This window comes from Lampris incognitus, chromosome 3, assembly GCF_029633865.1.
Source record: "Lampris incognitus isolate fLamInc1 chromosome 3, fLamInc1.hap2, whole genome shotgun sequence".
Lineage (NCBI taxonomy): Eukaryota > Metazoa > Chordata > Actinopteri > Lampriformes > Lampridae > Lampris > Lampris incognitus.
This window is the reverse complement of record NC_079213.1, coordinates 117,404,897-117,430,409: the sequence shown is the minus strand read 5'-3', so window position 1 is coordinate 117,430,409 and position 25,513 is coordinate 117,404,897. Positions and strand designations below refer to the sequence as shown.

At 42.9% G+C, this 25,513-nt stretch overlaps 1 protein-coding gene across 3 annotated transcripts in view; it reads right to left on the bottom strand.

Moving 5' to 3' along the window:
• The window catches only part of trmt13 (tRNA methyltransferase 13 homolog), an 86,876-nt gene that overhangs the window by 5,167 nt on the left and 56,196 nt on the right, over positions 1-25,513 (bottom strand). For 2 of the 3 annotated variants that reach the window (XM_056277527.1, XM_056277528.1), the window contains 3 exons: positions 18,480-18,552; positions 16,382-16,456; positions 9,965-10,328 (listed from right to left, as the gene is read on the bottom strand). In XM_056277527.1, coding sequence (XP_056133502.1) covers positions 9,965-10,328; positions 16,382-16,456; positions 18,480-18,552 — 512 coding nt within the window. Of the gene's footprint in view, positions 1-9,964; positions 10,329-11,455; positions 11,572-16,320; positions 16,457-18,479; positions 18,553-25,513 lie in introns of all 3 variants that reach the window. The other variant, XM_056277526.1, reaches the window with a different exon arrangement.

Genomic DNA, 25,513 nt, shown 5'->3' with positions numbered 1-25,513 from the left:
GGTTTGATGTGGGCTTCAAAAGATAATGTGCTCTCCAGGATGACACCCAAGTTATTAAGAACCTTAAAGGTGAGGAACAGGATCTTGAAGTCAATACAGTATTTAACAGGGAGCCAATGGAGTTGCTGAAGAACAGGAGTGACATGATCTATGGAAGGAGTTCTGGTAATGATACAGGCAGCTGAGCTCTGGAGCAACTGAAGTTTATGAAGACACTTGAGAGGAAGACCAAAGAGGATAGAATTGCAATAGTCAATACAGGATGTAATCAGGGTGTGAATGAGTATGGTGGTGCAGTTAGGTGTAAGCGATGGGTGGAAACGATTAATAATGCATAGGTGGAAGTATGCAAACCGAGTAACATCGTTGAGGTGAGCTTCAAAACATATCGTGCTGTACAAGATGACACCCAGACTCTTCACCTGAGGGAAAAAAGGAACTATAGAATTGTCAATAGAGAAAAAACTGTCAGGTTTAGCCAAAGTAGATTTAGTACTTATGGGGAGAACCTCGGTTTTTATCACTATTAAGTTTGAGGAAGTTGTATAAGAATCAGTCAATAAAGAATAATTTATAGTAAGCAGTCAGAAAGGGAAGTGGGTGGAAGAGTGGAAGTAGGCCTGATTGATAGATAGAAGTGGGTGTCATCTGCGTAGCAGTGAAATTGAATGCCCGATTTCTTGAAAATGTGGCCAAGAGGTAAGAAGGTAAATGATAAATAGGAGGGGGCCCAAAACAGAGCCCTGGGGAACACCGGTAGTAACAGGAAAGGACTGTGATCTCAAATGTTTTACATTGGACAAACTTGAGCGGCCAGACAGACAAGATCTAAACCAGGCAAGAGAGACGCCAATGATTTCAATGGAAGTTAATGTCTCTAAGAGGATGTTAGGTGAGACGGTATCAAAGGCTCCACTCAGATCAAGAAGGACGAGTATGGGTACGAACCCAAAGTCAGCTGCCATCAACGGATCAAGTGAGCATGTACTTGATCTGCAACTGTTCTTTCAATTATTTTAGAGCGAAATGGTAAATTTGAATTGGGCAAAAATTATTCAAATTGTTGGGGTCTACATCAGGTTCCTTGAGAATTGGAGTTAATTCAGCTGTTTTGAGAGATGAAGGAACAAGACCAGAAACAAGGGAGGAATGTATGAGATCAGTTATTAAAGGAGGACAGAGAAGGTAGACAGGCTTTCACTAAATGAGTAGGAAGGGGGTCTAACTGGCAGGTAGATGATTTGGATTTATGAATGACACTAGATATTTCAGCAACAGTTGGGAGTTTTAAACTAGATAGCGAAGAAAAGAGGGGAACATAGACAGGTGAACAAGGTGAAAGGTATGTAATACCGATCGAAGAGGTAAATTGCTGGTGAATTTTTTTTTAATTCTGGCATTAAATACTTTTAAAAAACCCAGCCACTGAGGATGCACAAGCCAGCGCATTCTTAGTACCAGTCCCAAGCCAGTATAAATGGGAAGGGTTGCATCAGGAAGGGCAGCCATCCTAAAATCTTTTCCAAATCAAATAGGCAGATCATAAATCAGATTTCCATACCGGATCGGTCGAGGCCCGGGTTACCAACGACCGCCATGATACTGTTGGCCAGCAGGGTGCCGGTGGAAACTATGCTACTGTTGGGCGAAGGAGAAGGAGAGGGGGAAGGCATGTCCAGAGGCAGCGGGAGAGGAGGAAGGGTAGGAGTGTGGAGTTGAGAGTCAGAACTTTGAATGTTGGCACTATGACTGGTCAAGGTAGAGAGCTGGCTGATATGATAGAAAGAAGAAAGGTAGGTATACTGTGTGTGCAAGAGACCAGATGCAAGGTGAGTAAGGCCAGGAGCATCGGAAGTGGGTTCAAACTCTTCTACCATGATGCGAATGGCAGGAGAAATGGGGTAGGCGTAATTCTGAAGGAAGAGTATGTCAAGAGTGTGCTGGAGGTGAAGAGATTGTCAGATAGAGTGATGAGTATGAAGCTGGAAATCGAATGTGTATTGATGAATGTTATCAGCATATATGCCTCGCAATTTAGGTGTGAGATGGAAGAGAAAGAACAATTCTGGAGTGAGTTGGACAATATATTGGAGAGAGTACCCAAGGAGGAGAGAGTGGTGAATGGAGCGGACTTCAATGGACATGTTGGTGAAGGGAACAGGGGTGATGAGGAGGTGATGGGAAGGTATGGAGTCAGAGAGAGAAATGTGGAAGGACAGATGGTGGTCGATTTTGCGAAAAGGATGGAAATGGCTGTGGTGAATACGTATTTCAAGAAGAGGGAGGAACACAGGATGATGTACAAGAGTGGAGGAAAGTGCACACAGGTGGACTATATCTTGTAGAAGGTACGATCTGAAAGGGATTGGAGACTGCAAGGTAGTGACAGGGGAGAGCATTGGATGGTGGTCTGTAAGATGACTTTGGAGACCAAGAAGAGGAAGAGAGTGAAAGCAGAGCAAAGGATCAAATGGTGAAAGTTGAAGAAGGAAGACTGTTGTGTGGAGTTCAGGCTGGAGTTAAGACGGGCACTGGGTGGTAGTGAAGAGCTGCCGGATGGCTGAGCAACCACTGCAGAAATAGTGAGGGAGACAGCTAGGAAGGTAATTGGTCTGTCATCAGGACAGTTGAAAGAAGACAAGGAGACTTGGTGGTGGAATGAGGAAGCACAGCAAAGTATACAGAGGAAGAGGTTGGCAAAGGAGAAGTGGGATAGTCAGAGAGATGAAGAAAGCAGACAGAAGTACAAGGAGATGCAGCGTAGCATGAAGAGAGAGGTGGCAAAGGCAAAAGAAAGAAAAAGGCGTATGGTGAGTTGTATGAGAGGAAGGAGAAAAGGACTTGTATCGATTGACTAGACCAGGGGTCCCCAATAGGCGGCCCGTGGGCCACGTCCGGCCCGTGACAGGTTGATTTATGGTCCGCGAGAATTTTTGGAGAAATGCCAGAAGGAAGATTCTTTTTATTTCCCTACCAAAAAAAAAAAAAATTAATTTCTTAGTAAAAGTAAGTAGTAATATATCGAAAAATAGATGAAAAATTATAATACCTGCAACGTATCAACACCAAAACAAACTAACGAACAACATGCTGCTGGAGGTTGAGTGGCCCGTGGTTTTAAAAGTGGCCCTAAAAGTGGCCCACTATGAAAAGTAATTGGGAACCCCTGGACCCCTGGTGTGAAAGATGTTCAGCAGGTAAGGGCGATTAAGGACTGGGAAATGTGCTGACAAGTGAGGAGAGTGTGTTGAGAAGGTGGAAGGAGTACTTTGAGGGGCTGATGAATGAAGAAAATTAGAGAGAGAAAGTTGGATGATGTGGGGATAGTGAATCAGGAAGTGCGGTGGATTAGCAAGGAGGAAGTGAGGGCAGCTATGAAGAGGATGAAGAGTGGAAAGGCAGTTGGTCCAGATGACATACCTGTGGAGCATGGAGATGTTTAGGAGAGATGGCAGTGGAGTTTTAAACTATATTGGAAAGTGAAAGGATGCCTGAGGAGTGGAGAAGAAGCATACTGATGCCGATTTTCAAGAATAAAGGCAATGTGCAGAGCTGTAGCAATTACAGAGGTATAAAGTTGATCAGCCACAGCATGAAGATATGGGAAAGAGTAATAGAAGCTAGGTTAAGAGGAGAGGTGATGATCAGTGAGCAGCAGTATGATTTCATGCCATGAAAGAGCACTACAAATTCTGATTCTGATACAAATGCGATGTTTACTTTGAGAATGTTGATTGAGAGGTATAAATAAGGTCAGGAGGAGTTACATTTTGTCTTTGTGGATTTAGAGAAAGCATATGACAGGGTGCCAAGAGAGGAGGTGTGGTATTGTATGGGGAAGTCGGGAGTTGCAGGAGTGGTGCAGGATATGTATGCAGGAAGTGTGACAGTGGTGATGTGTGCAGTTGGAATGACAGATGGGTTCAAGGTGGAGGTGGGATTACATCAAGGATCGGCTCTGAGCTATTTCTTGTTTGCAATGGTCATGGACAGGTTGACGGGCAAAATCAGGCAGGAGGCACCGTGGACTATGATGTTTGCGGATGACATTGTGATCTGTAACGAGAGTAGGGAGCAGGTTGAGGAGAGCCTGGAGAGGTGGAGGTATACACTGGCGAGAAGAGGAATGAAAGTCAGTAGGAGCAAGATGGAATACATATGCATGGATGAGAGGGAGGACAGTGGAATGGTGAGGATGCAAGGAGTAGAGGTGATGAAGGTGTATGAGTTTATATACTTGGGGTCAACTGTGCAAAGTAACAGGGATTAGAGAAGAGAGGTGAAGAAGAGAGTGCAGACGGGGTGGAGTGGGTGGAGAAGAGTGTCAGGAGTGATTTGTGACAGAAGGGTACCAGCAAGAGTTAAAGGGAAGGTTTACAAGATGGTAGTGAGACCAGCTATGTTATATGGTTTGGAGACAGTGGCACTGATGAAAAGACAGGAGACAGAGCTGGAGATGCCGGAGTTGAAGATGCTAGGATTTTCATTGGGAGTGACAAAGAAGGGCAGGATTAGGAACGCATATATTAGAGGGACAGCTCAGGTTGGACGGTTTGGAGACAAAGCAAGAGAGGCAAGATTGAGATGGCTTGGGCATGAGTGGAGGAAAGATGCTGGGTATATTGGGAGAAGGATGCTGAATATGGAGCTGTCAGGGAAGAGGAAAAGAGGAAGGCCAAAGAAGAGGTTTATGGATGTGGTGAGGGCGGACATGCAGGTGGCTGGTGTGACAGAGGAGGATGCAGAGCACAGGAAGCAATGGAAACGGATGACCCACTGTGGCGACCCCTACTGGGAGCAGCCGAAAGTAGTAGTAGTAGTAGTAGTGGTAGGGGTAGTGGTAGTGGTGGTAGTAGTTGTAGTAGTGTCTCTGGCTTAGCTCTCTCTTGGCTTAAGGCCTACTTATATGAAAGAACTCATAGTGTCTGCTATGGTAATATTACATCAAAATTCTCTTGACATTAAATATGTTGTACCTCAGGGCTCAGTTCTTGGCCCTCTACTTGTCTCTCTTTATATTTCACCTCTTGGCCAAATTATACACAGTTATGGAATAAATTCCCATTGCTATACTGATGATACTCAGCTGTATGTTCCTATAACGGCTGATAATCATACTCAAAGGACTAATTTAGAGGCCTGTTTGGTTGCTATGAAAAAGTGGATGTCACTAAACAAAGTTTTTTCAAATTCGGATTAAACCGAGAAGCTGGTCATTGGCCCTGCTAGACACAGACAACAATTTGATCAAGTAACGATAACAATCGACAACTCTGTGATTTCACAAAGTGTGGCAGCCAAAAACCTTGGTGTTATGTTTGATCACAGCCTTTCCTTTGATAAGTAATTTACAGAAATCACCAACACTGCCTTTTTTCACTTACGTAACATCGCTAAAATTCGGTCTTTTCTGTCCATGGCTGACACAGAGACTGTAATGCATGTATTTGTTTCATCCAGACTTGATTACTGTAATGTCCCATTTTCAGGTTCAAGTTCAAGTATTTTATTTGTCACATGCACAAAAATACAGAGTAAAACATGCAGTGAAATGAAAAGGGAGAATTAGTCTGTCGCTGTGTGAAAAAAGACATAGGCCTAGTATATAGAGATAAAAGACAAAAGATCAGTGCACTCTTAAGTCAAAATAAAATAAACAATAAATAAAAAATAAAACCCTAGTTGTTTCAAGTATGTGAAAGGTCATATATGTTGAGAGTTCTTATAGCCTGTGGATAGAAACGTCTCTTTAGTCTCTCTGTTTGGCCCTAAGACTACAGAGGCATCTACCAGACCCCAATAGACTGAACAGTCCATTGTTAGGGTACGAAGTGTCGCTCATGATCTTGGCTCTCGTCCTCACCCTTCTGGTGTAAGTGTCCTGCAGGATGGGAAAAGATGTTCTGGCACCACTCTCTGCAGGTCAACTCAGTCACGGGCAGAACAGTTTCCATACCAGGCGGTGATGCAACCTGTTAGGACGCTCTCCATAGCCAAAGGATAGAATGTCTTCAGGATAAAGGGTGAGACCTTGAATTTCCTCAATCTTCGGAGCAAGTAGAGCCTCTGTCTGGACTTCTATAGAGTGTGCTGGGTGTGAAGAGTCCAGGTGAGGTCCTCAGCAATGTGTACACCAATGTATTTGAAGCTGGAAACCCTCTCCACAGGTTCCCCGTTGATCTTTAGTGGGTTGTATCCTTTCCCCTGCTGTCTCCTGAAGTCCACCACCATTTCTTTGCTCTTGCTGACGTTCAGGGTCAGGTTGTTGGACTGGCACCACTGTGCCAGGTCATCTACTTGGTTCAGATAGGCCTGTTCGTTGTTGTTAGAAATCAGGCCTATTACCACTGTGTCGTCTGCAAATTTGATGATGGAGGTGGAACTGTCCGTGGCTTTACAGTCATGTGTGTAGATGTTTTACAGTAGAGGGCTCAGTACACACCCCTAAGGAGCACCCGTGTTGAGGATCAATGTTCCGGAGGTTAGGCCGCTGGCCCTAACTACCTGGGACCGGTCAGTGAGAAAGTTGTACACCCAACTGCACAACGAGGTGTTGATTCCTAACAACCTTATCTTAGTGACCAGATTGAGGGGGACTACAGTATTAAACGCTGAACTGTAGTGAATGAACAGCATACATACGTAGTTCCCTCTCCCCCCATCCAGGTGGGTTAAGGTGGTGTGCAAGAGGTTGGAGATGGCATCGTCTCTGCACCTGTTGTTTTTATTGGCAAACTGGAGGGGGTCGAATGAGCTGGGCAGGGATGAGCAGATGAAATCTTTCACCAACCTCTCAAAGCATTTCATCAATACTGACATCAGGGCCACTGGTCGGTAGTCATTCACATGCTAGTATTAAAAGTCTTCAGATGGTTCAAAATACTGCAGCTAGAATCCTAACTAAATCTAGGAAATTTGACTGACCATATTACACCAATTCTTGCCTCCCTTCTTTGGCTTCCTATCCATGTTAGATCAGAATACAAGGTGCTTCTGCTGACTTATAAAATCCTAAATGGGCTTGCCCCATCCTACCTGTCTGATCTCCTAAAACCTTACATTCCATCTCGAGCTCTTCATTCTCAAAATACAGGGCTCCTGTGTGTACCCAAAGTTAAAAAGAAGTCAGCTGGTGCTAGCAGGGCCTTTTCCTATCGCGCTCCATTGTTGTGGAATAACCTGCCTGCTGCCATCAGACAATCAGACTCTGTAGAGTCTTTAAATCCAAACTTCAAACTCATATTTTTAAATTAGCCAACAATTAGTTGCCTGCAATTACTTGACTGCTACACAACCTGTACTGCATGGCGGGTCAGTTTTTGTCTTGATGAATTTACCAACCACTGTTCTGCTGATGAGATTATAGAGTACAGATTATTGACTATTGACTATTGCAAACTGTTCTCTTCTCTCATTTCTTTTCTCTCTCTCTGAATGATGTCTTCTCCTTTCTCTTCTCCTGTGTGTGAATGGTGTCATGTGGGTCTCCCTTGTGTGCACATGCAGTCTGTCCTCCTCCCAGGTCTCCATGGTGATCACCACCTGGACACTGCTTGGCATCCCCCTCATCACATTTTCTTTTTAGAAAACTTATAAATTCATATAATTTTGTTATCCTGTTTCAATGTTATGTCCTATATATATATATATATATATATATATATATATATATATATATGTAAATAAATAAAATAAATTAAATAAGGTAGTCACACATCTGAGTTCTCTCACTCAGACGTGTGACTAATTTTTTTTACATCGTGATGGTGGTCACGTGGCTCAGGTTCTGGGCTGTTCTGGTGGCATCTGGAAACTGCTTGGCATCCTCTTCATCATATTCTTCATATAGTTTACAATTCCATTATAGTTGTGTTATCCTCTTTCAACGTTGTATTGTGTAATTTGTGTAAACACAACATCAATGCACGCTGTCCGTCTTGGGAGAGAGATCCTCCTCTGTTGCTCTCCCTGAGGTTTCTTCCTATTTGCTCTCCCTGTTAAAGGTTTTTAGGGAGTTGTTCCTTATCCAATGTGAGGGTCTAAGGACAGTATACTGTGTTGCTGTAAAGCCCCCTGAGGCACACTTCTAATTTGTGATATTGGGCTATACAAATAAAATTGACTTGAGCTGACTGCCACAGCTTCAGGACATTTGCACCAGCCATTGCAGAAGCAAGGCTCAAGTGTCATGGAAGACACCAGCCACCCAGCACATGGTCTGTTCACACTCCTTCCCTCAGGACAATGCTTACAGAGCATCACAGCTCAGACCAGCCGCCTCAAAGACAAATTTTACCCCCAGGCAGTTAGAATAATGAACAGTAGATGCTTTAAATAACTTCAGTGATTTATTATTTTGTGGGATTTTTGATTTCTTATGAATTGTTGTTGCTACTATTTATTATTTCCTTATAAAGTTAGCACAAAAAGTAAGGAAAAGTGTGTTTGGTAGATTATCTCTGTTGTAACAATGCTTCTTGGCAATAAATCTTATATCAGGCACCTGATTGTCAGCACCTGGGGTACCAGAAGCTCAAAACAAGAGTCAATAGCAACAGCAAAATCAGCTGTTTGGCATTGGCAGAGAAGATTTGGCAAATTTTTCAAGGGCGCAACCCACATACTCAGCTCTGCTGCTCATCCCACAAATGCATGTTCCTTACACATGTGGCCCCATTTAAAAGGCAAATAAACAGGCTTTCCAACGGTACAAGATTTATTGCCAAGAAGCATTGTTACAACAAAGAAATAATCTACCAAACACACATTTCCTTACTTTTTGTGCTAAGTATATATAAACTTTTACGGGCTGAGAGAGGCAGGGCACATGCATTTCATTGCATTTGCAGGTACATGGTATTTTTCATATGTATATGACAATAAAGTTATACTTGAACTTCCATCCATCCACCCATTATCTGAACCGCTTACCCTGCTCTCAGGGTCGTGGGGATGCTGGAGCCTATTCCAGCTGTCACTGGGCAGCAGGCGGGGAGACACCCCGGAGCACCCGGAGGAAACCCATGCAGACACGGGGAGAACATGGGAACTCCACACAGAGGACGACCTGGGGAGTCGTCCCAGGTCGTCCTCTACCCCGGGTCTACCCTGGGGCTCGAACCCAGGACCTTCTTGCTGTGAGCCGACCGCACTTACCGCTGCGCCACCATGCCGCCCTAGACTTGAACTTGTACAGCAACATATTCGAAAAGAGATTATAAAATGTAAATTGCAAACAACATTTAAACATGTCACTAACAAAATTAAAATTTTTAGGCCTTTTCCACAGTCCAAATTTCCCCTTTTCAGATGTTTCCTTTTTTTTTTTTTATTGAGCAATACCTAGCTACTTGCATTAGCCAATGCAACAGTTAGATTGTTGTAGCAGCCCTGAAAGACTGCTAAGCTAACGGTGAGAATAGGTTTGGAGGACAGCGGTGCTGCTATTGCTAACGAGGCAAGTAACGGCAGCATGAGGGGGTGATCACAGAGAGGCATGGACACATACGCAGAGTGGGACAGGGAAGAACATCTTTTGGATTATTTGTTGTCACAGCCATTCCACAGTTTGGATTACGCAGCAAAGGCGAGGACCAAGACTGCTAATCTTGGAAAGCATCGTTTTATTGCTTAATTCTTTGTTGCACATAAGAAAGTAGAGATAAGTAGCCAACTAGTGTAAAATAACATGACGCTGTGGGTTGGCTTTCATCCTGTCCTCCCAAAATTTTTTGTCACCAGCCACCACACACACACACACACACACACACACAAGTAAATAGATAAGAGAAAATAACAGTGACAGTTAAAGATGTAGAGAAATGTCCAGTCTGGAAAAGAAGAAAAAAAGAGACTCAAAAAAGGGCCTGGTAAATACACACCCTGACAATCCTCACAACCATCAATTACCCCACGGAGATGTAAGCAACAAGATGACGTTACCCACACAGAGTTTTGTATTTACCCGTTGAAACTGTCAGGATCTGATTCTTCTGTCACCTTGTGGTCTTCGTCATGGTCCTTACTGCCGTAATCATGGGATGGACAGACGTCGTGGACCGGCCTCTGGCCGCATGTTGCCCAACTTGACATGCGTGTGAAGGCAGCAAATTCACAAGCCCCCAATCCCCTCTGACGGAAGAAGTCCTTCCCTACATAGTGCCTCCACACACAGCGGTGGTGACAGCACAAGGCGATGGTTAACCCACACACATCCGGCCCGGCACCGCCTGGTTCTGCTGTTCTGTCGGTCCATTCGTGACGTCTGCATGCTGACTCAGAGGTACCACACACTTCCGATCTTTCCAGCAAACACCGAAGGGCAAGGTCTATTTAGAGAGAGTTTGACAGTAAAGGAGAGAAACGAGACTACTTTTATAAGGACAGAAGTTTAATTGTTAATCGTTCACTTGTTTACCAGGACACACACTAAGAATACATCTGAAGCACAACAGTGAGGACACAAGTTATGGCAGAATGTGTGTTTTGTTTACCAGTATACACACTAAGAATATATCTGAAGCAGTACACATTAACCCTGCCCACACCCATGCAAGTGAACAGAGCACAGGCAAAATAAAAAAAAAAACAAAAAAAAAAAAACGGACTACGTGCCAAATAAACTTTCATCTGAAGTGAGTTCCATCATTTCAGCTAGCAGTTGTGCCAAAAGTGCGACATTTTGGCTTCACAACAGCACTATGAGCATGAATAGTGTTATGTAGTGTACTTACATATACAGTCAACGACGTGAGTCAACAGACTTCCCTTATCAGTGGGGGAGGGGCTGTGAGTGTTACAACCCATACATCATAACAATAATAATAATATTAATTATTATTACTATTATTGACATCAGGCCATAGAAATCATATTCAAACCTAGAACTGATTTCTAATGCCATGCACTGAAGACGGTGTTTTGGCTTAATCTAAGATGGCAGTTGGCCATTTCATGTAAAAATTAGTAGGATTCTGGGTGAGGGGGGGTGCTACTGTGGGGGTAAAAATGGAACTAGAAACATGAGATTTTATTTCAGCCCTAATGGCGGAGTCCCTGATGGTTGAAACTGTAGTTTCCTCAAGCATCAGATCACCATATGCTTGTGTTTTTGTGCTGTATGTACATCTTTGATAAAGACTCAGATTATATTTTACTCATTTTTCATTCAGCTTATTTGAGCCGCACATGACGTTAGTTTAATACTAGATGCTAACCTCACTAAAACTAATGCTACGTATCACAAATTGCTAACAACCTAGCTTTGATTAGGCCTACAGTTTCACAGCCTTGGTTTATTATGGCAGACTGTGGAGAAATGCTGCCTTTTGACTTAAAAACCCGGGAGAAACGTTGATCCCCTGCATTAGACCAATAAAGGAATGGAACTGAAGTGTAGGTGTTGGGTGGGGCTCATTTTCTAAAGCCCAGTGTTTAACACGATTACAGAGCTTACCTTTAACTTTGAAATATGGAGGGGGGCAGTTCTGTGAAACCAGAGATTCCTGTTGAGCTTGCTGGAGGGTCTGTGAACCTAATTCACAATACATGCTGCTACCAACCCAATTCTTCCTAAAATACCCAAGACAGATTAATGGAAAAATGCTTATTTGAAATATAAACAATATATGTCCAATAGATACTGTGGGGGCAGGGGGGGGGGTGCTTGTCCTCTCAGAAACCAACTGCCCAGATTCTGTACTTTGTTCTTACAAATTCAGTTCAATTCAATTCAATTTTATTGTCATTAAAAACAATGTGCAGGCACATGTTAAAAATGAAATGAGGGCTGTGGCTTCACCAAACAGTGCAAGACAGACACAGACAAACACAGCAAACACAGTATAAGATATACACACATGAAGACCAAAGCTAAAAATAAGTTAAAAGAGAGCTGGAGTACAAAATATTTAAAAATATCTACAGACATTCAGTGGGTAGGCAGATTCAGGTGGGCAACAGCTTGTGGAAAGAAGCTGTTTTTGAGCCTGGTAGTGTGGACTCTGAGGCTCCTGTAGCACCTCCCAGAGTGCAGGGGGGAGAACAGTCCATGGTTGGAGTGGGTGGGATCTCTGCTGATGCTCAGACCCCTTTGAAGGCAGCGTTTGTGATAAATGTCTTTTATGGCTGGGAGCTGGGTACCGGTGATCTGCTGGGCTGCCTTGACGACCCGCTGCAGAGCTTTCTGGTCTACTGAGGTGCAGTTGCCGTACCACACTGAGATGCAGATGGTCAGGATGCTCTCTATGGTGCAGTGGTAGGAGTTAGTGAGAATTTTGTGGGGTAGATGGGCACTCCTCAGCCTCCTCAGAAAATGCAGGCGTTGTTGGGCCTTTTTCACAAGGGCCTGGGTGTTTGATGTCCAGGAAAGTTCCTCGCTGATGTGGACACGCTCCACTTCCACCCCATTGATGTGTACGGGGGAGTGGCTGCAGCTTCTATACCTCCTGAAGTCCACAATCAGCTCCTTTGTCTTCTGCACATTAAGGACAAGATTGTTGGTAGTACACCATGATGTGAGGTGCTGGATCTCGTCTCTGTAGGCCATCTCGTCATTGTTGGTGATACGGCCAATGACTGTGGTGTCATCTACAAACTTAACTATTACATTTGAAGGGTGAGTTGGCAGGCAGTCGTGGGTAAAGAGGGAGAAAAGGAGGGGGCTCAGAACACAGCCTTGAGGGGCACCTGTGCTGAGGGTCAGGGTGGAGGAGGAGTGGTCACCTAACCTAACAGACTGCGGTCTGTTGGTCAGGAAGTCCAGGATCCAGTTACAGAGGGAGCGGTTGAGGCCAAGGGAGAGGAGTTTGGTGGTTAGTTTGGCGGGGATGATAGTGTTGAAGGCAGAGCTATAATCTATAAACAGCATCCGGATGTATGTGTTGTTAAGTTCAAGGTGGGTCAGAGCAACGGGCAGGGCAGTGGCAATGGCATCCTCCTTTTGGGACGGTAGGCGAACTTATGTGGGTCGAATGTGGGGGGGATAATGTTTTTGATGTGAGCCAGAACCAGTCTTTCAAAGCACTTCATGGCAATGGGGGTGAGTGCTATGGGTCGGTAGTCATTCAGACATGTGGATGTTGGTTTCTTAGAGACAGGAATGCTGAGCCGCAGTAGCCGCTGCGTCCAGCGCGCCGCCATCTTGGATTTCTTGATTTCTTACAAAGGGGTTACTAGTATAAATTAAGATTTTTATTTAGAAAGTTGAAAATTACTTCTCAAGTATGTTTTTATGTTTCTAGATTTTATTCTTCTCATGGAACTTAACGGTGTTCTATATCTTACTGAAGATTTGTTGCTGTTATTCACACTCTCCGATCCTTTCCTTCTAAATTCAACACAGCAGTGGATTTATAGAAGAATAAAATAGAATGTACTTTATTTGTTATTTAATAATAATAATAATTTTATTTATATAGCACTTTTTTAAAACAATGTTTTCAAAGTGTTTCAGTAAAAAAAGATAAAACCAGACAAGGCAAAAATATGAGTAAGTTCCAATGAGTAAAAATAAAAACAGTATAAATAAAAACAAATACCAACCATTTGTAAAAGCTTTCAAAGAGGAAAGCTTTCAAAGAGAAAAGTTTTAAGACGAGATTTAAAAGAAGCTAGAGACTTGGTTTGTCTTAGCTCAACAGGAAGAGAATTCCATAGTGTGGGGCTCTAACAGCAAAAGCCCCATCAGCCTTTTTAACAAACCAAGACCTGGGAATAACCAGCAGGGCTCCATCGGCAGAACTTAATGTTCCAGGGGGGACATACCAAGTCAATAAATCACAAATGTATGAAGGAACAAGACCATTTAAAGCCTTAAAAGTGACCAGTAAAACTTTAAAATCAATTTGAAATGTAACAGAGAGCCAGTGTAGAGAGGCAAGCACAGGAGTGATATGGTCATGCCTCTTTGTCCCGGTAATGAGCCGAGCCACAGCATTTTGTACCAGTTGCAGACGATGGAGGGAGCCTTTGCTGATACCAGAATAAAGTGCATTACGATAGTCAAGCTGAGAATAAATAAAAGCATGTACAACTTTTTGCAGATGCGCAATTGATAAAAATGACCTAATTTTGGAGATTACTTTGAGCTGGAGAAAACATGACTGAACTACATGTTTGATTTGATTATCAAAACTGAGGTTAGCATCAAATGTCACCCCAAGATTTCTAGCGGCCTGCTTAAGACTACCCGACAGACCACCAAGATTAGCAAAAGGGCTAATGGAATTATTCTCCTCATGTCTGCGGTGGGGTTTCTCCGGGTGCAACTCAGACTTACCATCATTAAATTTAAGAAAAAATTTGGACATCCAGGATTTAATGTCAGAATGGAGTTGAATCAAGTGCAACTGGACTTGTATATATCCGTGAAGACGTTTCGCCTCTCATCCAAGTGGCTCCCTCAGTTCGTGCCTTTCTGACTAGACTCAGCCAGTCAGACTAGCTTGGTCTAGTCAGAAAGGCACGAACTGAGGAAGCCTCTTGGATGAGAGGTGAAACGTCTTCACGGATATATACCAAGTCCAGTTGCACTTGATTCAACTCCTTTGGATAACCATGACCTGGATGAATGAGAACATTCACAGACAATGTCAGAATGGCAAGTTGTGAGATTTGCTAGGGTGATAGGATCTGTGGGTTTTAGTGGCATGTATAGCTGAGATATGGCATGTATAACTGACATATTTCAAACTTTGTTTAAAGGTATCCCTACTGTGATGAAACATGTGTTTTGAGAGAGACCTGGTCAGCAAAGCGGCAGCACAGCAAAACACAAAGGGTTGCAGACAATGTTAAACAATTTCCAAATAAAACAAATACGAAAGGTGAGGGAACAAGCCATACACTTTGTGTTACACAGAACACAATAGCTATAAAGGGGTACCAAAATAATTTCCTCCTAAGAAAAGGAGAACCAATCAAAATTCCCCCATTTAGCTGACCAATGGTATTTCAGTTCATAACCACTAACATGCATTTTAAACCACCTGCGCCTGGTGCGAAAACACAACAAAGGCACAAATGTCTGCTTGTCTGGGGTTTGATGGCCTGAGACTGAAAGCTGGTTGCCTTGGGCACCTGTACAACGTATTTGTCCAGACCTGCAACAGAATTGTCGGTTCGCCTCCGATACTCAGAATATACATGCAATGTTATTGATATGAGGAGTGCAAAAAAAAAACTTAAAAGTTTCTGCTGTAATACTTTCACATACCTCACCACTTTTTCCTGGTCCTGTGCTCTGACTTCAAGATCTTTTTTCCTTTGCTAGAGGACTGTAGTTTTTATTCTGTGTTACAGTTTATCAGTGGCTACCTGGACATATTTTAAGACTATTACTGGACTGTATCTCAGGGCTTAAACCCATCTTTTAGCCAATATCTCTCATGAACTCCAAAGGCTGAGCTGAGTTTTTATCTGGTGTTGTTTCACAATCCAGGGAGAAGACTAGATGTGACTTAGGTTATCTCCGTCAGGACCCAAAGACTAGAACAACCTGTCAAACGACTTCACGTATGATCAGCATCACCAATTTATAGTGAAAAATGTCCAGGCTTGCTTTCAGTTTGTCTATAATTGACGTACTGTATGTTTTGTTGCAGGATTCAGCAGGCTCAAATGGCATTACAGAGGCCCAAACTGAAGCCATCTCCTTCAAAAGGTTACCTTTAGTGACAACCATTGGAAAAAAAGAAAGAAGAATAAACCATGTTGAAAATTAAAACAAACTACAATTTGTTGAAACGGCTATAGGGCAGCTTTTACTTTGCTACAGAGATAGCTTTAGTGTGCCTGCTCTGTGTGAAAGATTAAAACAACAGCTGCATGTATACACATTTTGAGTAAACTTAAGATGTACTTAACTTCTCCGTTAGCTCAGGGCAACCATATAGCTAGTACTAAACTCAGTAGGTAACCTCTAGAGCAGTGGTTTTAAATCACCATGCCATTGCCTTGCACCAGTTCATAGACTACTTGCTACTGCGCTGTGAACTCACACTCACTTCGTTTTCCCCACAATGCATAATTTCTTACTTTTTTCCTATATAGTGCACCAATTTGCACCATATACAGTGACTAGTGTATATATGCAAATGATTGAGGGGGATTAGGGTAAAATATCAATCAAAATGATGCTGATTTCTTTTTCTTTTCATGCATTTGTGGCAGGAATGAGTATTGTCAGTGCTAATGCAGGAGGGAGCAACTCCCCTCTCCACCACTAGCGGGTGCTGGAAAGATGCTTGCTTATGCTGCATTTCATTTATCTCACACTTCTCCCCCCTCCCGGTTTTGAAAACAATATTCAAAAATGCATACCAGTTCCCAGGGACAAAAGAATGTTGAGAACCCCTGCTGTGGTGGATGTACCAGGTCTCACCTGTCGCTGCTCCACATAAGTGCTTTCCAACACCAACAACTGGAATTTTCTTCTCTCTGAGCAGTGGAACTTTACCTGCAAGCAAGATTAAATATGCAAAATAATGACTTCAACAATTTGACCAAATTAACTCTGAGCAACAGTGATGGAAACAATTCAAGTGTCCTGGAATAGCTTTTTACAACGCTCTAGTTTAACTAAGTGTATTGATTATACTGTAAGTGTATTGATTATTGATCTAAGTGTGGCCAGAGAGATATGATCTATACCAGTCAAGGGGGGTGCCAGTTATTCCAATGGAAGCTAATCTCTCTAGGAGGATGTTATGTGAGATGGTATCAAAGGCTGCACTCAGATCAAGGAGGACAAGTATGGTTAAGAGCCCAGAGTCAGCTGCCATCAACAGATCATTAGTGATTTTCACCAAGGCTGTCTCCGTCCTGTGCATGGACTGAAAACCAGTCTGGAATTGTTCCAACAGATTGTTGTTAGTCATGTGAGCATGCACCTGAGATGCAACTGTTCTTTCAGGTGTTTTAGAAAGAAATGGTAAATTTGAGATTGGGTGAAAATTATTCAAATTGTTTGGGTCTGCACCAAGTTTCTTGAGCACTGGAGTTATTGCAGAGGTTTTGAGAGATGAGGGAACAAGGCCAGAGGTAAGGGAGTAATGTATGACATCAGTTATTGAATAGGACAGAGAAGGAAGACAGGCTTTTACTAAATGAGTAGGAAGGGGATCTAACTGACAGGTAGATGATTTGGATTTGTTTGTTTGGATTTGTTGTGTATTTCAACATTGTAATATGGAGGAGCCAACTTTAAAACACAACTGAAAAAAATCGAAACGCCTTGCTGTCCAGCAAAAAAAAAAAAAGAAAAGAAAAGAAAAAAGAAACACAACATAAATGCAGCTCCAAATGGGATGATAAACAAAGGTATCGCTTTTGAGAGGGGCCAAAAACTTAGCCAGTATTTAGGCATAAAAACCAATGGTGAGCTGGCCATGCTATTGTTGGACAGCCAAGCAGCAAAACATGGAGCCAGATGTGATAAGTTGAACATTTTCAGAACCAGAACCAGAAATACTTTATTCATTCCCCAGGGAAAATGAGGTATATTCTGTACAGTATTTTACAACATGATTACTTCTTCACTTGACATTTTTGTGGGACCTCTGCATTAAGTAGCATGTAGAATTGTGGTATGTTATTTGTGATATTTGTGTCATTTGCGGGCCACCGTCACTCGAGGGAAGGGGGCAGCTTACAAGTAAAAACACAGCACTTGTGCCTTTAAAGCTGCAGTTTTCAATGTGCTGACACACACAGGTGTGTAACATTCATAATGTCATCTGTGCAGGCGTAGAGTGTGTTGTCAGACGCCACTATGTTGACCAAAGTTTGTGCTCTACAAGATGCTTGAAAAATCTTGATTTTTTTAACGCTCGGCAACTACAGTATTTCAAGTATTTCAGTATTTAAATAACTACAGTATTTCCATTACAAGACTAATGACTGCATGTGGATTTCAGTGCAGCGGCCTGTAGAGGACGCTCCAACCCTTCATCTGACTGACAGCCTGAGTTGAAAGCATTCAAGGTAACAGCTCCTGCAGCCAACCTGACCCAAACTGGTCAAAAACACACAACGATGTTGACCAAAGTGGAAATCAAACTGAATAAAATGCACAGACAAACAAACTAGTGAAACATTAAAGAGGGAACATCTTAAATGAATACAAACTTTGGACATTTAGCAGTTGTATGATTATTTGAATGATTTCCATCAACTGCAAACTGTAGTCTATGATGACCTCCTTTTGAAATAGTGGAACTAGTCCATCTTTAGGCTTCTGCAACTTGTCTTGACAGTTTGCATGAGAGCTGCAGTGAGCATATTATTAACATTGTCATTATTATTCCGTTAACTCCCTCAACAAGTAATGTGTGTATTGTACTGTACTTCCCTAACTATGAATGAACTGAGAACTGGGCTTGGGCTATATGGTGATTAAAAAAAAAACAACACTGAATTCTTTAGTTACATGAAGTCCCTTTTTTCATTAACATTTTGGGGGAAAAAATCACTTTACTCACTTAAGTCAAGATGCTGAATGTCCACCTGTAGTCTTTCAAATTCAGCAGTGAAATGTTGGTTTTTGCCGTCAACCTGGAGAAAAAAAGGGCCTTTTTATTCTGCTGCAGGACAAAGTTCCAGATGTCTTATTTTTCTCAACCCTCCAATTGTGTTCCTTTCAAATTTGACCCATTTACAATTTTTGTGTGTCATAGATAGGGTTACTTCATCTAACTGGCCTGAGGCTTCATGACAGCTTCCACCGTAGGCATTAAACACATAAACTGACCCATCACCACTTTAAAGGTCAACAAAACAGCACAGGTTAGAGACTGCAGTCCCATCTGAAATTAAACAACTGACAAATCTTGGGATAATATTGGGATGGGCTACAGGTATTAAACCATGCCCTGCAGTTTGTTTGTTTTTTTACTTCGGGAATAGCTCAGTCTACTCTGGACAATGCTCAAGCCAACAGCAACCATGCTGGGAAGCAAGAGCGCTAATTCGATAAACTAACTATAAAACTATATATAACTACTGGAATAGAAAAACATAACAATATGTAACTTTGATCCATTTCTCTTGATAACTGGATCTGTTCTCTCTCTTTCAGTACATCTCTAACTCACTACTCTCCTCAACGGAACATTTCATTTCTTTTTTACTTTTACAAGGTGGAAGGACGTAGCTAGTGGGTTGTGACTCGAATCGCATCACATAGCCAAGCCTATGAACATCCATGTAATCCATGTATGAACAGCCATGTAATAATGCAGTAATAACCACATCTATGAACATCCATGTAATAACGCAGTAATAACCACGTGTATGACCATCCATGTGATAATGCAGAAATAATGCAGTAATAACCACGTGTATGACCATCCATGCGATAATGTAGTAATAATGCAGAAATAATGCAGTGATACCCACATGTATGGCATCCATGTGATAATGCAGTAATAACCACATGTATGGCCATCCATGTGATAATGCAGTAATCATGCAGTCTACTACTACTACTACTACTACTTTCGGCTCCTCCCGTTAGGGGTTACCACAGCGGCTCATCGGTTTTCATCACTTCCTGTCCTCTGCCTCTTCCTCTGTCACACCAGCCACCTGCATGTCCTCCCTCACCACATCCATAAACCTCCTCTTTGGCCATCCTCTTTTCCTCTTCCCTGGCAGCTCCATATTCAGTATCCTTCTCCCAATATACCCAGCATCTCTCCTCCACACATGTCCAAACCATCTCAATCTTGCCTCTCTTGCTTTGTCTCCAAACTGTCCAACTTGAGTGGTCCCTCTAATATAATAATTCCTAATCCTGTCCTTCTTCATCACTCCCAGTGAAAATCTTAGCATCTTCAGCTCTGCCACCTCCACCTCCTGTCTTTTCGTCAGTGCCACTGACGCCTTCTCTATACTTAATCAACATTCTCAAAGCAAACATCACATCTGTGGTGCTCTTTCATGGCATGAAACCATACTGCTGCTGCTGATCACCACCTCTCCTCCTCTTAACCTAGCTTCTATTACTCTTTCCCTAATCTTCATGCTGTGGCTGATCAACTTTATACCTCTGTAGTTGCTACAGTTCTGCACATCACCCTTGTTCTTGAAAATCGGTACCAGTATGCCTCTTCTCCACTCCTCAGGCATCCTCTTACTTTCCCAGATTGTGTTAAACAATCTAGTTAAAAACCCCACTGCCATCTCTCCTAAACATCTCCATGCCTCCACAGGTATGTCATCAGGACCAACTGCCTTTCCACTCTTCATCCTCTTCATTGCTGCCCTCACTTCCTCCTTGCTAATCCACCGCACTTCCTGATTCACTATCCCTACATCATCCAACCTTCTCTCTCTCTTTTTCTTCATTCATCAGCCCCTCAAAGTACTCCTTCCACCTTCTCAGCACACTCTCCTTGCTTGTCAGCGCATTTTCATCTCTATATCCTTTATCCCCTAACTTGCTGCACATCCTTCTCAGCTCGGTTCCTCTGTCTACCCAATCAGTACAAGTCCTTTTCTCGTTCCTTAGTGTCTAACCTGTCATACAACTCACCATACGCCTTTTCCTTTGACTTTGCCACCTCTCTCTTTGCTTTACGCTGCATCTCCTTGTACTCCTGTCTACTTTCTTCATCTCTCTGACTATCCCACTTGTTCTTTGCCAACCTCTTCCTCTGTATACTTTGCTGTACTTCCTCATTCCACCACCAAGTCTCCTTGTCTTCCTTCCTCTGTCCTGATGACACACCAAGTACCTTCCTAGCTGTCTCCCTCACTATTTCTGCAGTGGTTGCCCAGCCACCTGGCAACTCTTCACTACCACCCAGTGTCTGTCTTAACTCCTGCCTGAACTCCACACACCAGTCTTCCTTCTTCAACTTCCACCATTTGATCTGCGGCTGTGTCTTCACTCTCTTCCTCTTCTTGGTCTCCAAAGTCATCCTACAGACCACCATCCGATGCTGCCTAGCTATGTTCTCTCCTGTCACCACCTTGCAGACTCCAGTCCCTTTTAGATTGCGCCTTCTGCATAAGATATGGTCCACCTGTGTGCACTTTCCTCCACTCTTATACATCACCCTGTGTTCATCCATCTTCTTGAAATAGGTATTCACCACAGCCATTCCCATCCTTTTCGCAAAATTGACCACCGTCTGTCCTTCCACATTTCTCTCTTTGACACCATACCTTCCCATCACCTCCTCATCACCCCTGGTCCCTTCACCAACATGTCCATTGAAGTCCGCTCCAATCACCACTCTCTCCTCCTTAGGTACCCTCTCCACCACGTCATCCAACTCACTCCAGAATTCTTCTTTCTCGTCCATCTCACACCCAACTTGCAGGGCATATGCACTGATAACATTCAGCAATACAACTTCAATTTCCAGCTTCACACTCATCACTCTGTCTGACACTCTCTTCACCTCCAGCACGCTCTTGACATACTCTCCCTTCAGAATTACCCCTACCCCATTTCTCCTCCCATTTGCACCATGGTAGAAGAGTTTGAACCCACCTCCGATACTCCTGGCTTTACTCCCCTTCCACTTAGTCTCTTTCACACACAGTATGCCTACCTTTTTTCTTTCCATCATGTCAGCCAGCTCTCTCCCTTTACCAGTCATAGTGCCAACATTCAAAGTTCTGACTCGCACCTCCACATGCCTACCCTTCCTCCTCTCTAGCTGCCTCTGGACATGCCTTCCCCCTCTCCTTCTCCTTCACCCAACAGTAGCATAGTTTCCACCGGCACCCTGCTGGTTAACAGTACCGGTGGCGGTCGCTGGTAACCCGGGCCTCGACCGATCCGGTATGGAAATCTTATTTATGATCCGCATATTTGATTTGGCAAAGATTTTATGCCGGATGCCCTTCCTGACACAACCCTCCCCATTTGTCCGGGCTTGGGACCGGCACTAAGAATGCACTGGCTTGTGCATCCTCAGTGGCAAGGTTGCAGTAATCATGCAGTAAGAACCACGAAAGCAATACTACTTAGCCAACATTTGCTGCTTTGTGTACACATCGTATATATTGTGCTAAAATGTCAAGATAAGCACCAGGGTCGATGTGTCTGACTCGGATGTGTGCAAGTACATCAGTATTCAGTGAAAATAAGTTCTTTTAGTGTTGTATGACCTTTAATGGAATTTTAGGTGTTTCGTTTATATTTTTATATCTGTTGTGTTTCTGGTAACTCCACTGACTATTGCAAATTAATGAGTGACATTACAATAAAAAGCAAAAAGTAGCAAAGTTCAGGAATTTAGTTTCCAAATATCATGTCCATTATGGCATCACACAAACAAAGGGGAAAGTGGTTCTGATGTATTGATATACAGTTCTGTTTATGGCATCTTTTAACCTGTTTTGAGTTTGTGATAATTTGATTGAATTTGTGAAATTGTCTTCTCATTTAGCCAAAGCATCTATCCAAACCAATTTATAAGAGTAAACAATTAGCAGATACAGTATTCAAACCCCTTGACAGTCATCACTAATGGGAGAAGGTTCACCTTCCTGCAGGACAATGATCCTAAGCACAAGGCTAAAGCAACAATGGCATGGCTCAGCAACAAAAAGTTGAAGGTTTTGGAGAGGCCAAGTCAAAGTCTGGAGCTTAACCCCATTGAAAATCTGTGGCACAAACTGAAAATCGCAGTCCAGAGGTGACTTCCCACCAACCTGCAAGACCTGTACAAATTCTGCCAAGAAGAACGGGCAAAAATTACTCCATTAGAAGGTGCAAAGATTGTACATACTTACCCCAAGAGAATCATGGCTGTTACTGCAGCAAAAGGGTACTCTACACAGTATTGATATGTGGGGGTTGAATACTTAGGCAAGCACTATATTTTAGTTTTTAATTTATTTACACAAAGTCATTGAAACACAACTTATTTTGTCTTGATGCTCAATAATACCGGTAGGAAAATCAAAGAAGGTTGAATCAGTTCATCTGGACACAACGTTTATTGACAGATATGTCAATAAACGTTGTATCCAGATGAACTGATTCAACCTTCTCTGATAACTTATTTTGGCTGTGAGAAAATGCTGGTAGAGCTTATGGGTTCACAAAAATAATACTGTTCAGGACCAGATGTATGATATCTTTTATAATCCAGAAATTAGTGATGACTGTCAAGGGGGTTGAATACTTTTGCAAGGCACTGGAAATTCATGTTAACCTACACAACATTAATTGCACGTTGTCCGTCTTGGGAGAGAGATCCCTCCTCTGTTGCTCTCCCTGAGGTTTCTTCCTAGTTGTTCCCCCTGTTAAAGGTTTTTAGGGAGTTGGTCCTTATCCGATGTGAGGGTCTAATGACAGGATGTTGTGTTACTGTAAAGCCCCCTGAGGCAATTTTGTAATTTGTGATATTGGGCTACACAAATAAAAGTGATTTGACTTGACATACATCTTAGAGCACTAAAAAATAATCACATCATAGCCAATAATACATCTTGATGTATGCTCAATAATCCAGGTAAGAAAATCAAAGAAGATTGAATCAGTTCATCTGGACATAACATTTATTGACAGATACATTTCTATCTGTCAATAAAGGTTGTACCCAGATGAACTGATTCAAACTTCTTTGACCAATAATACATCATTTCAAGTGCAGCTACAATTTCATTTAGCAGACACTTTTATCCAAAGCGACGTACATCTGAGAGTTAATACAACACAAGGCTCTTGTCAGCAGACAACAACACAAGTAAGTGCCAAAAAACTAGGTTCAAGTCCGATAGGACATAGGTGTCAACAGGCAGTGCATAGAGTGCATAGAAGCCTTTTTTTCCCCCTTTTTTGTATTTTTATTAATACCATCAGGTGTGGAGGTATTCGAGAAAGAGCTGGGTCTTTAGCGTCATCGTAAAGATGGAGAGGGACTCTGCGGATCAAATGGAGTTTGGTAACTCATTCCTCCATCGGGGAACTACAGAAGAAAAGAGTCTGCCTAGTGACTTACGGCCCTGTTGTGGTGGAAGTGCCAGGTGACTTTCATTGGCACAGCGTAGTGAGCAGGACTGAGTGTAGACCTGAATGAGGGAGTTCAGGTAGGCAGGAGCTGTTTTAGTTTCTGTTTTGTAAGCGAGCATCAAGGTTTTGAATTTGATGCAGGCAGCAACTGGGAGCCAGTGGAGGGATATGAACAGCGGAGTGACATGTGCTGTTTTGGGTTGGTTGAAGACTAGATGCACTGCTGCGTTCTGGATAATTTGCAGAGGTTTGAAAGTGCATGCAAGGAGACCTGCCAGTAAAGAGTTGCAGTAGTCAGTGCGTGATATAACAAGAGCCTGTACCAGGAGTTGTGCTGCATACTCAAGATAGGTAGGGTCTAATTTTCCTGATGTTGTACAGGGCAAACCCGCGCGACCGAGCAATCAAGGCCAAGTGAACCTTAAAGGTTAGATGGTCATCAATCATGACACCCACGTTTCGGGCAGACTTTGTGGCCATGAGTTGGGTTGATCCAATCTGGATATTGACCTGCTGGACTGGTGGGGATGACAAAAAAAGCCACGGGACCGCTTTGTCCACGCCAAAAGAAAAAAAAAAGAAAAAAGGAAGGTCGTCTGTAGCGGCGATGCAGCCCCTGGATATGGGTGTCCGTCAGTAATCCGGTTGTTTGGGTGGATGCAACCGTACATTAAACATCGAATGACAGAGTCAAATTTGAATGATTCAGTGACGTTGTGCATCATACTATTTTTGTAATGTTTGGGTCAAAACGTATGTGTGTTAAACTTTTTGTGTTAAACATCTGAGTAGTTAAAGTGGTTTGTCCATTTTGTTACCCATCCATCCATCCATCCACTATCCGAACCACCTATCTTGCTCTCAGGGTCGCGGGGATGCTGGAGCCTATCCCAGCAGTCATTGGGGGGCAGGTGGGGAGACACCCTGGACAGGCCACCAGACCATCACAGCTGGAGCCAAATGAGGATTGTGTAGATGAGGATAGCTGCCCTGTCTACAACCTGCCCCATCTCTACCCCTGCCCAGTCTCCCAAGGGGCGACTGAAGATCCTGAATCGTGCCACCAGGATCCCGAAAGCATTTTCAATTACGTGTTTTACTCTTGCTTGGTGGTAATTGTAAATTACATTAGGTCTACAGTCTGTCTATTTATCTATAGTAGTGTCATAGAAACATAGTCTCTTATTTGGTAACATGATCCAGTTTTAATAGACTTTTTTGGCTATTTTTGCTCACTCAAGTGAGTTAGGCTATCACTTTACTTTTAACTGATTTGCTAAAGCAATGCCTAATTATGGTGGTGGATTTTGCGAAAAGGATGGAAATGGCTGTGGTGAATACATAGTTCAAGAAGAGGGAGGAACACAGGGTGACGTACAAGAGTGGAACAGTGCACACAGGTGGACTATATCTTAGGTGGAAGGTGCGATCTAAAAGGGATTGGAGTCTGCAAGGTGGTGACAGGAGAGAACAAAGCTACGCAGCATCAGATGGTGGTCTGTAGAATGACTTTGGAGACCAAGAAGAGGAAGACAGTGA